Source organism: Nerophis ophidion, linkage group LG16 (assembly GCF_033978795.1).
Source record: "Nerophis ophidion isolate RoL-2023_Sa linkage group LG16, RoL_Noph_v1.0, whole genome shotgun sequence".
Taxonomy (NCBI): domain Eukaryota; kingdom Metazoa; phylum Chordata; class Actinopteri; order Syngnathiformes; family Syngnathidae; genus Nerophis; species Nerophis ophidion.
In genome coordinates this window covers 3096356-3114650 of record NC_084626.1, presented here as the reverse complement: position 1 = coordinate 3114650, position 18295 = coordinate 3096356, and the positions used below count along the sequence as shown (strand labels likewise).

Sequence of the window (18295 nt, the reverse complement as noted above, 5' to 3'; positions counted from 1 at the left end):
TGGATCCAACATAATAGTGAGAGTCCAGTCCATAGTGGATCAAACATAATATTGTGAAAGGCCAGTCCATAATGGATCTAACATAATAGTGTGAGAGTCCAGTCCATAGTGGATCCAACATAATAGTGAGAGTCCAGTCCATAGTGGATCTAACATAATAGTGAGAGTCCAGTCTATAGTGGATCCAACATAATATTGTGAGAGTCCAGTCCATAGTGGATCAACATAATATTGTGAACGTCCAGTCCATAGTGGATCTAACATAATAGGGAGAGTCCAGTCCATAGTGGATCTAACATAATAGAGAGAGTCCAGTCCATAGTGGATCAAACATAATAGTGTGAGAGTCCAGTCCATAGTGGATCCAACATAATAGTGAGACTCCAGTCCTTAGTGGATCTAACATAATAGTGAGAGTCCAGTCCATAGTGGATCCAACACAATATTGTGAACGTCCAGTCCACAGTGGCTCTAACATAATATTGTGAAAGTCCAGTCCATTGTGGATCTAACATAATAGTCTGAGAGTCCAGTTCATAGTGGATCTAACATAATAGTGTGAGAGTCCAGTCCATAGTGCATCCAACATAATAGTGTGAGAGTCCAGTCCATAGTGGATCTAACAAGTTCTATGCACATGTCAAATGGAGCAATGTTTTTGCCTCTGTCACCACCCCGAGCACGCTCACGAGGGCCGTCAGTGGTTCGGCCTCTTTTTTGCCTCATGTTGGGCGCCAAAATTGTGGAAGCTTTCTTCCAGCGGGTCCTCATGACCACCAAGCATTTCCATGCAAACCCGTTTCATTGGTTCAATACAGTTTTATTTTCCTAAAAGTCTGTAGGTTTCTTTCCAGCAATTGTCTTTTGTCGCGGTGACAAGCTCTTGCTCTCACGCCAGCTCCAAAAACGTCTCTCCTCCTGGTTCTTCTTATACAGAGCGACAGGTGATTAGATAAAAAGGCCCAGGTGGGCCTTCTACGCACCTGTCGCTGACTTTTGAGGCCGATCTTGGCACACCCTGCTTTGTTGCAGTTCCGCAGGCCACTCCCCCCTCCACATACTTTTATCTTTAATTATGATCATGATTTCTGGTGATGTTAGGCCAGCAGAGAAGGCCCTGCTGGCCCTGACGGCTCACCACTACTTAGTCGCAATTTCAAATGAATAAAGTTTTGTGTCATTTTTTTCCTGAACAAACTTGAAGAACTGAATGAACATTCTCCAAGATTGGCGCTTCAATCATTTTTCCTAGGTATTGTATATTTGTCGACATATTTACTTAACACGTTTGCATTTTTTAATAATTTTATTAAAAGTAAACATCAGAAAACCTAAAGATTTTAAAAAAAAATGTTGTGGGATAGAAAAAAAACAAGGATGTAATTTTTGCATTTGCATGATTTGTCGAGCTTAAATCATGGAGACGATGAGTTCTTTTCCATGACTCGCCCCCTGGGACATCTTGGGTCTGAACTGCAGGGCGGTAAACTTTCACAGGTCATAAATAATATTGTCATGAATCAATGGGTGTATTCAATGACACACACGTCAAAATAATAATAATAATAGATTTTATTTGTAAAAAAAAAAAAAAAAGCATTTTACATTGAGCAAACAACCTCAAAGTGCTACAGTGTATAATAAAAAATAAATAGAAATAAAAACTAGAACAGCCTAATAGCTAGAACTAATATGCATGTATCTATAAAAAGGCTTTTTGTAAAATGAAGGGTTTTTAAGCATTTTTAAAAATCATTCGCAGTCTGTGGAACCCTAAGGTGGTGAGGGAGATGGTTCCACAGACTTGGAGCGACGGAACAGAAAGTTCGGTCCCCCATAGTTTGTAGCTTTGTCCTCGGAGGTTGAAGGAGGTTAGCCAGTCAGGAGCGGAGGTGTCGTGTTTAGGATTTGGGGGTGAGTAGTTCTTTGAGGTAGAGGTTGGGTCTTAACCGCAGGGCTCTAAACTTTCACAGGTCATAAATTATATTGTCATGAATCAATGGGTGCATTCAATGATACACACATCAAAATAATAACAGTAGATTTTATTTGTAAAAAAGCACTTTACATTGAGCAAACAACCTCAAAGTGCTACAGTGTATTTAAAAATATAATAAAAAATAAATAGAAATAAAAACTAAAACAGCCTAATAGCTAGAACTAATATGCATGTATCTATAAAAAGGCTTTTTGTAAAAAGAAGGGTTTTTAAGCATTTTTTAAAAGCATTCACAGTCTGTGGTGCCCTAAGGTGGTCAGGGAGAGTATTCCACTGACTGGGAGCGGCGGAACAGAAAGCCTGGTCTCCCATAGTTTGTAGTTTTGTCCTCGGAGGTTGGAGGAGGTTAGCCTGTCCGGAGCGGAGGTGTCGTGTGGAGGATTTGGGGGTGAGTAGTTCTTTGAGGTAGAGGTTGGGTCTTAACTGCAGGGCTGTAAACTTTCACAGGTCATAAATTATATTGTCATGAATCAATGGGTGCATTCAATGATACACACATCAAAATAATAACAGTAGATTTTATTTGTAAAAAAAACACTTTACATTGAGCAAACAACCTCAAAGTGCTAGAGTCAGGGGCGCCGCTAGGGATTTTGGGCCCCATGAAAATAATTTTACAGGACCCCCAACACATAATTTCATATAATTTCATCATCATTAGGGGCCTCTCTGGGCCCCCCTCCATCATGGGCCCCTAGAATCCGTCTCCTTTACCCCCACTTTTCGGCGCCCCTGACTAGAGTGTATTATAAATCCATCCATTTTCTACCGCTTATTCCCTTTGGGGTCGTGGGGGGTGCTGGTGCCTACCTCAGCCACAATCGGGCGGAAGGCGGCATACACCCTGGACAAGTCGCCACCTCATCGCAGGGGTGTATTATAAATAATAATGATAAAAAAGTTAATGAAATAAATACTAGAACCGCTTAATAGCTAGAACTAGTATGCATGTATCTAAAAAAAAAAGGCTTTTTATAAAAAAAAAAAAAAGGTGGTTTTAAGCATTATTTAAAAGCATTCACAGTCTGTGGAGGCCTAAGGTAGTCAGGGAGAGCGTTCCACCGACTGGGAGCGGCGGAGCAGAAAGCCCCGGTCTCCCATACTTCGTAGCTTTGTCCTTGGTGGTTAGAGGAAGTTATCCTGTCTGGAGCGGAGGGATTTGGAGGTGAGTAGTTCTTTGAGGTAGAGGGTGGGGGGGGGGGGGCATTTCCATGTAGACCATGGTGTGTTGGTAGGGAAACTTTGTATTCAATCCTGAGTGGAACAGGAAGCCAGTAAAGGGATTTGAGAATTGGTATGATATGGTTTTATTTCCGCACTCTCATCCGGATCCTCGGAGCACTATTCAGTGCAGTAGTCTAGCCTCAAAAATCAACAACACCTTACATTCATCCACATGATGATCAGTGTATAATAACATTTAATTTTGCATTTTTATCTGTTTGTTCAGACCATCTTTGAAATTAGTCTGAATCAAGCTCTGATATAAAAAAATCCAAGTGTTCTCCTTCCGCGTCTGAGGAAACATTTCCCACCCACACTGCTTGATGCCTTGTCTGCTGTGACTTAGATTGCCATAGTAACTAATTAAATGACCAGAGTAACTAATTAGGTTACCATAGTAACTGGTATATCATTCATAAGCACAGATTCCAACCATTGAAATACTTTGTTGAAGTTAGTTTGTTAGTTCAAGACTTCCGGTCGTTAGAAAACATCACTGCACATCATAAGGGTAGCTACACTTTCCATCTTGAAGATGTGAAAAAATTATTTGGGAATGTCCGGCGGGCCAGATTGAAAAGCTCAACGGGCCGCATGTGGCCCCCGGGCCTTAATTTGCCTAGGTCTGCTTTAGGGGTCTGTTTTTTTTTTGAGTCCCATACCGTCAGAAGTCCCCTAAAGGTGACTGTGTAAACAGAGCGATGTCCCCATTAAGTCTGAATTGCACGAAAACACACACACACACACACAGGTTATCATTTGGAATGGGAACCAAGTTTTTGATCATTACTCATGGGGACCACCCTTTCTACAGGTTGTTGTGATTGATTGATTGATTGATTGATTGATTGAAACTTTTATTAATAGATTGCACAGTTCAGTACATATTCCGTACAATTGACCAATAAATGGTAACACCCGAAAAAAATGTTCAACTTGTTTAAGTCGGGGTCCATGTTAATCAATTCATGGTTGTGTGTACTGTATATGTCCGTCACATAATACTCCCAGCTCAGTTGAACCACTACTTGAGAGAAACGAGACAGCATGTCACACTCGGTGTCCCAAGAAAAACCTTGGCGAATTTGGTCTGCTTTAGGGGACCTGTTTTTTTGGTCCCCATACTGTCAGAAGTCCCCTAAAAGTGACTGTGTAAACAGAGCAATGTCCCCATTAAGTCTGAATTTCCAGAAAACTCACACACACACACAGGTTATCATTTGGAATGGGGACCAAGTTTTTGATCATTACTCATGGGGACCACCCTTTCTACAGGTTTTTGTGATTGATTGATTGATTGGTTGGTTGATTGATTGATTGATTGATTGATTGATTGATTGAAACTTTTATTAATAGATTGCACAGTTCAGTACATATTCCGTACAATTGACCAATAAATGGTAACACCCGAATAAGTTTTTCAACTTGTTTAAGTCGGAGTCCACGTTAATCAGTTCATGGTTGTGTGTACTGTATATGTCCGTCACATAATACTCCCAGCTCAGTTGAACCACTACTTGAGAGAAACGAGACAGCATGTCACACTCGGTGTCCCAAGAAAAACCTTGGCGAAGTTGATCTGCTTTAGGGGACCTGTTTTTTTGGTCCCCATACCGTCAGAAGTCCCCTAAAAATGACTGTGTAAACAGAGCAATGTCCCCATTAAGTCTGAATTTCCAGAAAACTCACACACACACACAGGTTATCATTTGGAATGGGGACCAAGTTTTTGATCATTACTCATGGGGACCACCCATTCTACAGGTTTTTGTGATTGATTGATTGATTGGTTGGTTGATTGATTGATTGATAGATTGAAACTTTTATTAATAGATTGCACAGTTCAGTACATATTCCGTACAATTGACCAATAAATGGTAACACCCGAATAAGTTTTTCAACTTGTTTAAGTCGGAGTCCACGTTAATCAGTTCATGGTTGTGTGTACTGTATATGTCCGTCACAAAATACTCCCAGCTCAGTCGAACCACTTTCCTGAGAGAAACGAGACAGCATGTCACACTCGGTGTCCCAAGAAAAACCTTGGCGAAGTTGAAACAATGGTTGAGGAATGACAATGCCGTTGGATTTTTATTATCGACGCCTGTTCAAATCTGAATACTTTCGATGGCTCTCAGACAGGAGGCCCAGTCGGACGGGAGCTCTCGGTAGGACATCTTGTTGCCGTCCAGTCGCAGGGTCTTCAACCTGGAGTAGTTCAGAGGGCCCACTTCTCTGCAGAAACTGGTCAAGTTGAGCTCTGGAGTAAACGCAAGGGATTCAATGAACGAGAGGACCAGACGGTTCTGCGTTTTCTACTAGTTGAAAAAGTATTCTGTGTGTTCGTTCGAAGAAATGCTTCCTCGAGCTAACACACGGTGGCATGTTTGGCTTTAAATGGAACACCATCATACGCTCCCAGATACATACATAAATACATACATACCTACCTACACAAGTACAGTACATACATACACTATACTTGCCAACCCTCCCGATTTTCCCGGGAGACTCCTGAATTTCAGTGCCCCATTCTGGGTCAAACAATTTTCCCGAATTTCTCCCGATTTCCACCCGGACTACGATATTAGCGTCCTCTCTCACCTGAAAAGGAGACTAATATATATGTCTCTGTTATCCGTAGGTTTATCTATGACCCATAAAGCAGGCAGGCACAGAGCTAGTTCTCAGCGTGTGTTTATTCCAAGCCGGCACATTAATACACTAACACACAACATCCGGATCCGCATCATGCATTGCTTTCAAAACTACGGCAAGTAGTAATGTCCAAAAAAAAACATATAACGGAGACGAAGCAGAAGAACAAAGAAGTGCATGGCGACGACGAGTAAGAAGGAGAAGTATATGTATACATATATATGTATATGTATACATATATGTATATGTATACATATATATATATGTGTGTGTGTGTATGTATGTGTGTGTGTGTGTGTGTGTGTGTGTGTGTGTGTGTGTGTGTGTGTGTGTATGTATGTATGTATGTATATATGTATATGTATGTATGTATATGTATATATGTATGTATTTGTATATACATATATGTTTATATATAAACATATATATATATACAAATACATACATATATATATATATGAGAAATACTTGAAAATATATACATATATATATATATATATATATATATATATATATATGTATATATTTTCAAGTATTTCTCATATATATATATATATATATATATATATATATATATATATGAGAAATACTTGAAAATATATACACCCCCTCCCCCCATCTCCTGAATTCGGAGGTATCATAGTTGGCAAGTATGACATACACACACACAGTTCATACATACACACGCAAATTCACAGTACAAACATACATATACACATACATGTACATATAAATTCACTGTACAAGTACATATACATACATACACTCATGCATATAATCACCTTTCATCGAACATAAATTAACGTTGTTGCCCTAAGGGAAACTGGGTAACACATGGCACACTGACAAAGCTTGACCTATGGTTACTATGACAATCTACAAGGTTAATACAGTTTGCATCTCTTTCTTCACCCCCATTTTTCTAGCAATTCTAATGTTAAAAGTAAAGGTAATGAATAATATAATTAGTTATTAGGGTTGTACGGTATACCGGTACTAGTATAGTATCGCCGTACTAATGAATCAAAAAGGGTACTATACTCCTTTTGAAAAGTACCGAATCCCCATTTGAAAAAAAATAATACAATTAACGGGCATGACGGCGCCTCGTCTCGTCGTGACATTGCTGGTTTTACGAGCAGAGGAGCATGTTCGGCAGCGCACGCACACAGAGTACTTACAAGAAGACACAGTGTGCAGACAGAAAAGGGAGAACTGATACATTTTGGCTTAAATAATGACGATAAGGTTTAAGTAATGACACTGAAACTATAGTGGCTAATGTCCATCCGCAGTCGGCAGTGTTTTAGCTACTTCTCAATCACTAATCCTCGCCTCCATGGTGACAAAGTTTATTTCTTACAAGTAACATTACCACTGGAGGACGAGGAATAGCTAAACATGCTTCACCACACACCATAGTAGGATGCAATAGCCAACTGCTAACAGCAAGCTAGCACCCCTGAATGTAAACAAAGATGGATCTACACCTGACATCAACTGTAATGATATCAAGTACAATAGCATATCTAGTCGATTCTACTACGATTACATCTTATGTTTATAAACTCAGGAAATATTTCCCTACACACATGAGGACTTTGAATATGACCAATGTATGATCCTGTAACTACTTGGTATCGGATCTATACCTAAATGTGTGGTATCGTCCAAAACTAATGTAAAGTATCAAACAAGATAAGAATAATATCAGGTTGAGTTAGTGACAAACCCCAAGATGCGGAGAAGGAGGCAGGCATTGCGTAAGAAAACATCATTTAATTAAACACTAAAACAAGAACAAACCAAAAGGGTACCAACAAAAGGCGCGCACAAGGCGAATAACAAACTTGGCTATGAACAAAATCACTTTCTGTGACACGACGGAACTCTGGCAGAGAGAACAGAAGTAGACAAAGCTACAAACGACAATACAGCTACTGGTGACTTCGACAACAATAATCTAGCACTGACTGGAGGAGAAAACAGGTCTAGATAGTGGCTGGCTGATTGACACCAGGTGTGGCCAGGTGCCAATCAGCCACAGTTGAGGGGACACAGCACTCAGGCAGACAGACAGGAAACAGAACCAAAATAAGAGTGCTGACAGGAACTAAAGACAGGAAACAAAGACAAATTCAGAGGAAAAACTAAGACATGGCCAAACTGTCAGGGACAAGCCTGACAAATAAGTGATTATTTAATTTCGAAAAAACTTGTTAAAAGAAGAAAATAAGCAGGTATCAACAGTAAATGAACAAGTGGATTAAAAATCTACTTTTTACAGCCTCTCTCTAATTATGTAGACAAAATAGTAGGTGGAAATATGACACAATAGGTTATTGCATACGTCAGCAGACTAATTAGGAGCCTTTGTTTGTTTACTCACATCAAAAAGACAAGTTTTCTAGTGTGTTCACTATTTTAGTTTACTACAAAATTACAATAATAAACATATTTTAAATGTACAATAAGTGTCAGGCTTGCCTCTGACAGTTTGTTTGTGTTCTAGTTTTTTTCCTGTGTGTGTGGTATTTCCTGTCAGCGCTCTTATTTTGTTGGTTTCCTGTCTTTCTCCCTGAGCACCATCTCCCCTCAGCTGCGGCTGATTGGCACCTGGCCACACCCGTTGTCAATCAGCCCGCTCCTATTTGAACCTGTTTTGTCCTCCAGTCGAGTGCTGGATTATTGTTATGTTTTATCGCTCCTGTCTTGTCGTACCGTGTCTTTGGCAGCGTAGCGGTAAGCTATATTTGTTAGATGTTTGTAGCTTACTGTTTTTTTCCCTGCTTCCAGTTTGTTTTCCTATTACAAGTGTGACTTCTGTATTCCTGCTCGCTACCCACTAGCTTCCACGCTAGGCCCTTTTTGTTTTTGCTAGCTTCCATGCTAAGTTCCTTTTGTTTTCTAGCTCCCATGCTAGCTCTCTTAGATGGTTATCCGCCTCGTGCATGCTTTTTGTTGTACCTTTTTGGTTTGTTCTTGTTTTAGTATCTTTATTAAATCACGTTTTCCTATCCAATGGCTGCCTCCTTCTCTGCATCTTGGGGTTCGTCACAAACTAACTCTGACAATAAGATTTTTTGTTAAAATAAAGCCAATAACAAAGCCAATAACAAAACATTGGTATCGGTACAACCCTAATAGTTATCACTACTGTAATTTCTATTTATTTCTATTGTTCCATTTTAAGTGCAATATTGTTCATGGTCATTATTGCGTCGTTCCTATTTGTACGTATTATATTACTCAAAAAGTCATACCGCTGCTCTCAGCCAAAACTGCTTCCCAATTTGTACCTCGACCAAAAAATTTTGATAGTGTTCCAGGTCAAGGTTGAGATCCAGGAACGAGGAGCTGGGAAAGTAGAACAACATGTGCTCTGTTTCGTCTAAAAACCGTGGCAGATGTCTTCATGCCGATCTACCTTTTTCTTTTGCTAACCTACTTTTTTCCTCGGTGATAACTTAGCCCCTCCCCTGCTGAGCAGACATACTCTTGGCCCCTCCCTCCTTGACGGAGGCCCCGCCCAAACTCCGCCCTGGTCTGAAGACTTCACACAAAATAGTTTATGATGGTCAGCCAAAACCCACGTAATGAAATCATGGTTTAGTTGGTTGTTTGAGTGAGATAGTTGGTTGAGTTAGTTATTTGTCGGTTGGGTTGTTCGGTTGAGTTAGTTGGTTGGTTAGATATATAGTATAGTTAAATAAATATAATTAATGTAACTTAGTTTGTTGGTTGGTTGGATTAGTTAGTTGGTTAGTTACTTATTTAGCAAGTTGTTTGGTTAGTCAGTTAGTTAGTTTGTCAGTTTGTTTGTTGGTTGGTTGGTTGGTTGGTTGGTTAGTCAGTCAGCTAGTTAATTTAGGTAGTTAGTTGGTTGGTCAGGTAGTTAGTTAGTTAGTTAGTTAGTTAGTTAGTTAGTTAGTTAGTTAGTTTGTTTGTTTGTTTGTTTGTTTGTTTGTTTGTTTGTTTGTTAGGTGTTCATTATGTAAAGTGCTTTGAGTCGCTAGAGAAGAACACTGTATAACTATAATTTACTTCACTTCCTTTAATTGTTTAGTGTGCTAGTTGGTTTAGTTGGTTGTATAGTTAGCTGGTTGGTTGAGTTAGGTGATGTAGTTATTTGTTGGTTCAGTTAATTGGTTTAGTTATTTATTTTGCGAGTTAGTTAGTTAGTTGGTTAGTTGAGTTAGTTACTTTGTTGGATGTAAAGTTAGTTGTTCATTGGTATTTGGTTCATTATGTAAAGTGCTTTGAGTCGCTAGAGGAGAGCACTGTATAAATATAATTCATTTCTCTTAGTTTATTCATTGGTACGTTTGCTAGCTGGTTTAGTTAGTTTGTTAGTTGGTTTAGTTGGTTGGTTGAGTTAGCTAGTTGGTTGAGTTAGTTGAAGTTAATTGGTTGTTTAGTTAGTTGTTTTAGTTAATTAATTATTGTGCTAGTTAGTCAGTCAGTCAGTCAGTCAGTCAGTCAGTCAGTCAGTCAGTCAGTTAGTTAGTTAGTTAGTTAGGTGTTCATTATGTAAAGTGCTTTGAGTCGCTAGAGAAGAAGACTGTATAACTATAATTCACTTCACTTCCTTTAATTGTTTAGTTTGGTAGTTGGTTTAGTTGGTTCTATAGTTAGCTGGTTGGTTGAGTTAGGTGATGTAGTTATTCGTTGGTTCAGTTAATTGGTTTAGTTATTTATTTTGCGAGTTAGTTAGTTAGTTGGTTAGTTGAGTTAGTTACTTTGTTCGATGTAAAGTTAGTTGTTCATTGGTATTAGGTTCATTATGTAAAGTGCTTTGAGTCGCTAGAGGAGAGCACTGTATAAATATAATTCATTTCTCTTAGTTTATTCATTGGTACGTTTGCTAGCTGGTTTAGTCAGTTTGTTAGTTGGTTTAGTTGGTTGGTTGAGTTAGCTAGTTGGTTGAGTTAGTTGATGAAATTAATTGGTTGTTTTAGTTAGTTGTTTTAGTTAATTAGTTAGTTAGTTAGTTAGTTAGTTAGTTAGTTAGTTAGTTAGTTAGTTAGTTAGTTAGTTGGTTGGTTGGTTGGTTGGTTGAGTTAGCTATTTGGTTGAGTTAGATGATGCAGTTAATTGGTTGTTTTAGTTAGTTGTTTTGTCAATTATTTATGGTGCTAGTTAGTTAGTTAGTTGGATGTAAAGTTAGTTGTTCTATGGTATTCCGTTCATTAGGTAAAGTGCTTTGATTCGCTAGAGAAGATAACTGTATATACATAATTCACTTCACTTAGTTTAATTGGTTTGATTTGTTAGTTGGTTTAGTTAGTTTGTTATTTGGTTTAGTTGTTTGGCTGGTTGGTTGGTTGGTTGGTTGGTTGAGTTAGTAAATGCAGTTAATTGGTTGTTTTAGTTAGTTGGTTTAGCAATGTATGGAGTTAGTTAGTTAGTTAGTTAGTTAGTTAGTTAGTTAGTTAGTTAGTTAGTTAGATATAAAGTTAGTTGTTCATTGGTAATTGGTTTATTATGTAAAGTGATTTGATTGCTTGTGAAGAGCACTGTATAAATATAATTCACTTCACTTAGTTTGTTAATTGGTTTAATTTGTTAGTTGGTTTAGTTAATTGGTTTAGTTGATTAGTTGATTTAGCTAGTTGGTTGAGTTAGTTGGTTTAGTTCGTTATTTATTGTGCTAGTTAGTCAGTTAGTTAGTTAGTTAGTTAGTTAGTTAGTTGGTTGGTTAGTTAGTTAGTTGGTTGATTAGCTTGTTGGATGTAAAGTTAGTTGTTCATTGGTAGTTGGTTCATTGTGTAAAGTGCTTTGAGTCGCTAGAGAAGAGCACTGTATAAATATAATTCACTTAATGTAGTTTGTTAGTTGGTTTAGTTGGTTTGTTAGTTGGTTTAGTTGGTTGGTTGATTTAGCTAGTGGGTTGAGTTAGTTGATGCAATTAATGTGTTGGTTATTTAGTTTTTTAGTTATTTATTGTGATAGTTAGTTAGTTAGTTAGTTGGTTGGTTGGTTAGTTAGCATGTGGGATGTAAAGTTAGTTGTGCATTGGTATTTGGTTCATTATGTAAAGTGCTTTGAGTCACTAGAGAAGAGCACTGTAAAAAATATAATTCACTTCATTTAGTTGGCTGGTTGGTTGAGTTAGCTAGTTGGTTGTGTTAGTTGATGCAATTAATTTCTTGGTTCAGTTAGTTGGTTTAGTTAGTTATTTATTGTGATAATTAGTTAGTTGTTCATTATTATTTAGTTAAGTGCTTACCATGAATTGATTAACGTGGACCCCGACTAGAACAAGTTGAAAAACTTTTTGGGGTGTTACCATTTAGTGGTCAATTGTACGGAATATGTATTTCACTGTGCAATCTACTAATAAAAGTTTCAATCAATTATAAAAGCTTTGAGTCGCTACAGAAGAGCACTGTATAAATATAGTTCGCTTTACTTAAATTGTTAGTTGGTTTAGTGTGTTAGTTGGTTTGGTTAGTTAGTTGGTTGAGTTAGTTTGATAGTTGATTTGGTTGGTTGGTTGAGTTAGTTGCTTGTCAGTTGGTTGGGTTATTCGGTTGAGTTATTTGGTTAGTTACTTAGTCAGTTAGTAAGTTTAGTTAACTGGTTAGTTGCCTGAGTTAATTGTTTTGGTTAGTTAGTTGATAGTTAGTCTGTTGGTTCAGTTATTTAGGTAGGTAGTTCGGTAGGTAGATGGCTGTTAGATGGTTTAGTTGATTAGTTATTTTTTGTCCCTTTTTAGTTTCAGCAGATTTTAATGAACCTTTTAGTAGGTGTTTGAAATGGGATACAGATCCACGGATTACATTTTGGAGATAACTGTTTCTTTACATTGACTTAATTTATATGACTGTCAAAGCTCACTCCATTTCTTTCATTACTTTCACTCGTTACTTGGAGATTCGACATGTTTTGGCTCACTTTTTTTAATTAAAGCGTGTTTGTGCAAGTATTAACTTTGCTAGCTTACCTAGAATGTCATTGGCCTCCAGATAAAGGTGCTGCAGGGTGGTGGTCACCGTGGGTACGCTCACGAGCTCGTTGTAGGACAAGTCCAGTTCCAGAAGGCTGGAGAGGTTGAATGCCTCAGGGTGGATGTGGGGGCTCTGCAGGCCGCAGTGACTTAGACCAAGGTGCCTGAGGTTCACCAACCCCACCAAACTGTCCTCGTCGACCCCAGAGAGGGAGTTGTTGGACAGATAGAGCTGCTGCACCAAGGGCGGTAAATGTTTGGGGACTAATGAGAAGGAATTGTTGCCGAGGTCCAGCAGGTGAAGACCAAGGAGACCTGTAACACATGAACACACTTGTTGGTCTGGTATTGTCGTGGTAAACAATACCATTTTTATAGGGATACATGGTCCGCTACCATCGAGCGCTCCCTCGTTGATGGTCTTCAGTCGGTTTCCTTGCAAAAGCAGCACCGTCAGGTTCTGCAAGTTCTTCAGCTCACCGGGCACGATGCTGCTGATTTTGTTGTGGGCGAGTCTGAGCTGCTTGAGACCGTCTGGCAGACCGCCGGGTACCGAGCTCAGCTGGTTGTGGTTGGCGAAGAAGTAATTCAGTAGCGTCTGGTTTTGCAGGAAACCCCGGTCTAGTTGGTCACTTGTCAAACGGTTGTGGTCCAGGATGAGCCAACGGAGCCCAGTGATGTTTGCCAGATGTGGCGAAGACAAGGAGGAGATGTTGTTTCCCTGTGAAAGACACAAACTCAAGGCCGAGTGGTAGAGTACTGGACAACTTCCAAATAAACCTCCATCCCTCCATCCATCTTCAACCGCTTATCCGAAATCGGGACAACAGCTCCAGCAGAGACCCCCAGACTTCTCTCTCCAAAGCAACATTAGCAAATTCCTCCTGGTGGATCCTGAAGCGTTCCCAGGACAAAGAGGAGATGTAATCCCCCCATCTGGTCTTTGACCTGCCACGGGGTCCCCTCCCAGTGGGACGTGCAACGAGGACCTCCCTAATTATATGCTCGTGAGGCATCCGCACGAAATTCCGGAACCACCTTGGCTGGCTCCTTTCCAAGCGAAGGAACAGCGGCTCTACTCCGAGTCTCTCTCGGGTGACTGAACTTCTCACCCTATCTCTAAGGGAGATGCCAGCCACACTTCTGAGAAAACTCATTTTGGCCGCTTGTATCCGCGATCTTACTCTTTTGGTCATGACCCACATTTCATGACCATAGCTGAGAGTAGGAATGTCGATAACTCGGTAGACTGAGAGCTTTGCCTTCTGGCTCAGCTCTCGTCGCAACAGTACGGCAGAGAGACTTCAATACTGCCCCAGCTGCTCCGATTCTCCGGCTGATTTCCTTCTCCGTCTTTCCCTCACTTGTGAACAAGACCAAAGAACCTCCTTACCTGCAGAAACAGGTACTGAGTTGCGGCTGGCAGGAACCCAGGGACGGCAGCCAGACTTCTGCGGTCGCAGTACAGCGCCGTGGGCCACTGAATGGGGCAGTCACACTGCCAAGGACACGCCTGAGGGTTGTTGGCGCGGTACCAGGCTCGGTCCAAGCGACCCTCTAGGCTCAGCACGCTGGGCTCGCCGAGCAAGCGGTCGATCCACAGGGGGATGCCGCCATAGTCCTTGTCAGTCAGCGTGGTTGGCGAGGCCACAGCGAAAACAAAAAGCAGCACCGAGAGACTTCGTAGCACACCCATGGAGACCAAACTCTTTGTAGACCTGGAAGAAACAGCAGACTAAAACTCCAAATGTCTGTTTTGGAATGTATTGAAGAGTTATTGTGTTGAAGGACTTTCATGCTTGGTCAATCAGTTTACTTCAGTCAAGTCTATGAGATTTATTCAATTGTTTGTTTGAATTGTAAGTGCTGTATTTTTCGGACTACAAGGCGCACTTAAAATCTTTTATTTGCTCAAAGATCGACAGTGCGTACCCCTTATGTATTTATTCATTCTGGTTTTGCTTACCGACCTCGAAGCAATTTTATTTGGTACATGGTGAAATAAGTGTGAACAGTAGATGGCAGTCATGCAAAAGAGATACCTGTGGACTGCAGACTGACGCCTGTTCAATAAATGACACTAGCAAGGGGACGGCATGTGGCGCGGTTGGGAGAATGGCCGGCCAGCAATCTGAGGGGTCCTGGTTCGATCCCCTGCTTCTACCACCCTAGTCACGTCCGTTGTGTCCTTGAGCAAGACACTTCACCCTTGTTGCGGATGGGTGGTGGCTAGTGCCTAGCTTGACAGCTCCCGCCAACAGTGTGTGAATGTGTGTGTGAATGTGGAAATAGTGTCAAAGCGCTTTAGGTAGCTTGAATGTAGAAAAGTGCATTACCCATTTACCATTTACCTGTAAGCAAGCAACACCAAAATGTTGATGTTTTATTGAGAATGCAAAACATTACACAGGGCGCTCCAAAACCTGTCAAAATGTTTTAGTACGACTTCGGTAAGCTAAGGAGTCGCACCTCTTGATGGATTGTCAGAGCGCTACGGCGACCATAGTTAGACGTACTGTGCTTCAACATACGGGAATATTACGGTATGTGTGTATAAGAACCCCAAAACGATACCTAATAGTGAACATTATTCGAAGTTTTGCTTTGCAATTTTATGCGAAACAAACTTTTCTTACCTTCTGGTACCTGCTGATGTGTATTTGGGATCTGCATAAGTCCCCCTTGTTTTTGCAGGGCATTCATCCTCGGCCTTTGCCTTTTCCTATATAAAGTAGCAAACAGTTCTACCTTGTATCTGTCAGTAGATCCGCTATGGAAGTGCTAAAAACTACTGGTACAACAAAGAAGACGGGGAGAAGACACTGTGAAAGTGGAGGCATGTAAAAAAGGATCACCCACTATACGGCGCGTCCTGAAAAGATGGTCAGAAAGCGACTTGAAGGTGGTCTGTAGAACATCATCTATGCAAGATTTTGACCATTACATGTTATGTAGACCACAAAGAAGTCTTTAAAATGTCGAAATTAATAAAAAATAGACCAACTCATCGGCTCTGAGCCTTATAATCCGGTTCGCCCTATGGTCGGAAAACTACATTACGTAAACCGGATCCTAAGTAACATTTCCTGAACATTTCATCAAAATCCATCCATAACTTTTTGGGTTATGTTGCCAACAAACCGGCAAACAACCTCTCGGCAGAGGTCCGCGTACTAAAACGCTACTGTCGGAATAATTGTATCTAACGCATGGATAATGATCTCAGCGTCTTTAGTCGACAGAATGGAGCGAATTTTAGCGATATTATGGAGATGAAAGAAGGCCGTTTTAGTAACGCTTTTAATGTGTGCCTCAAAGGAGAGAGTTGGGTCGAAGATAATACCCAGATTCTTTACCGTGTCGCCTTGTTTAATTGTTTGGTTGTCAAATGTTAGAGTTGTATTATTAAATAGAGTTCGGTGTCTAGCAGGACCGATAATCAGCATTTCCGTTTTTTTGGCGTTGAGTTGCAAAAAGTTAGCGGACATCCATTGTTTAATTTCATTAAGACACGCATCCAGCTGACTACAATCCGGCATGTTGGTCAGCTTTAGGGGCATGTAGAGTTGGGTGTCATCAGCATAACAGTGAAAGCTAACACCGTATTTGCGTATGATGTCACCTAGCGGCAGCATGTAGATGCTGAAGAGTGCAGGGCCAAGGACCGAACCCTGGGGAACTCCACACGTTACCTTAACGTAGTCCGAGGTCACATTGTTATGGGAGACATACTGCATCCTATCAGTAAGATAAGAGTCAAACCAAGACAGGGCTAAGTCTGACATACCAATTCGTGTTTTGATACGTTCTAATAAAATATTATGATCGACGGTATCGAAAGCAGCGCTAAAATTCGCTCCATTCTGTCCACTAAAGACGCTGAGATCATTATCCATGCGTTTGTTACGTCTCGCCTCGACTACTGTAACGTATTATTTTCAGGTCTCCCCATGTCTAGCATTAAAAGATTACAGTTGGTACAAAATGCGGCTGCTAGACTTTTGACAAGAACAAGAAAGTTTGATCACATTACGCCTGTACTGGCTCACCTGCACTGGCTTCCTGTGCACTTAAGATGTGACTTTAAGGTTTTACTACTTACGTATAAAAAACTACACGGTCTAGCTCCATCCTAACTTGCCGATTGTATTGTACCATATGTCCCGGCAAGAAATCTGCGTTCAAAGGACTCCGGCTTGTTAGTGATTCCCAAAGCCCCAAAAAAGTCTGCGGGCTATAGAGCGTTTTCCGTTCGGGCTCCAGTACTCTGGAATGCCCTCCCGGTAACAGTTCGAGATGCCACCTCAGTAGAAGCATTTAAGTCTCACCTTAAAACTCATTTGTATACTCTAGCCTTTAAATAGACTCCCTTTTTAGACCAGTTGATCTGCCGTTTCTTTTCTTTTTCTTCTATGTCCCACTCTCCCTTGTGGAGGGGGTCCGGTCCGATCCGGTGGTCATGTACTGCTTGCCTGTGTATCGGCTGGGGACATCTCTGCGCTGCTGATCCGCCTCCGCTTGGGATGGTTTCCTGCTGGCTCCGCTGTGAACGGGACTCTCGCTGCTGTGTTGGATCCGCTTTGGACTGGACTCTCGCGACTGTGTTGGATCCATTGTGGATTGAACTTTCACAGTATCATGCATGTTAGACCCGCTCGACATCCATTGCTTTCCTCCTCTCTAAGGTTCTCATAGTCATTATTGTCACCGACATCCCTCTGGGTCATTATTGTCACCGATGTCCCACTGGGTGTGAGTTTTCCTTGCCCTTATGTGGGCCTACCGAGGATGTCGTGGTGGTTTGTGCAGCCCTTTGAGACACTAGTGATTTAGGGCTATATAAGTAAACATTGATTGATTGATTGATTGATAAGTTATCACAAAACTTTGTGTTACCATGAGTTCCTGGCGACAAGACAAAAGCTTTTCTTTGGTCCTACCAAGAAGAAGGCTGGTGAAACTCCACTGTGTAGGATGGGAAGCAACATGGAGGTGTTCTGTTTCTTTGATGTATTGTAATCCGCAGAAAGATTTTTGTCTTGACCCGAGAACTACAAAGCGGAGAGGAAGCAGGGCCTGACTCCCCACAAGGCCACCTCTTCTTTGAACTCTTTTACGACCTTTTCTTTGAACCAACTTTTTTGTCAAAGTTAGTTGATGATGAACCCCAAGATGCAGAGAAGGAGGCAGGCATTGAGCAAGAAAACATGACTTAATTAAAACTAAACAAGAACAAACAGAAAGCATGCACGTGGGCGGAATACCAAACTAAGGGAGCTAGCACTGGGAGCTAGAAAACAAAAATGAACTTTAGCAGGGAAGCTAGTGGGTATCAAACAGAAAAACTGAAAACAGCTAATGGCTAACAAAAACAGCTTACGGCTACGACGACCAGGACAAAATGTAGCACAACAGGTAGTAGCTGTAACGATACCAGACACGACAGGTAGCAAAGACACAAGAAC

At 40.8% G+C, this 18295-nt stretch overlaps 2 protein-coding genes across 4 annotated transcripts in view; one reads left to right on the top strand and one right to left on the bottom strand.

Moving 5' to 3' along the window:
- fmoda (fibromodulin a) overlaps positions 1–18295 on the top strand; it is a 281121-nt gene that overhangs the window by 202527 nt on the left and 60299 nt on the right. The window lies entirely within an intron of this gene.
- The window catches only part of zgc:113307 (uncharacterized protein LOC553753 homolog), a 16100-nt gene continuing 2357 nt past the window's right edge, over positions 4553–18295 (bottom strand). For both annotated transcript variants that reach the window (XM_061922589.1, XM_061922590.1), the window contains exons 2-5: positions 14224–14548; positions 13227–13551; positions 12828–13145; positions 4553–5483 (exon numbers count right to left, since the gene is read on the bottom strand). In XM_061922589.1, coding sequence (XP_061778573.1) covers positions 5332–5483; positions 12828–13145; positions 13227–13551; positions 14224–14548 — 1120 coding nt within the window. In that variant the 3' untranslated portion in view covers positions 4553–5331. The remainder of the gene's footprint in view (positions 5484–12827; positions 13146–13226; positions 13552–14223; positions 14549–18295) is intronic.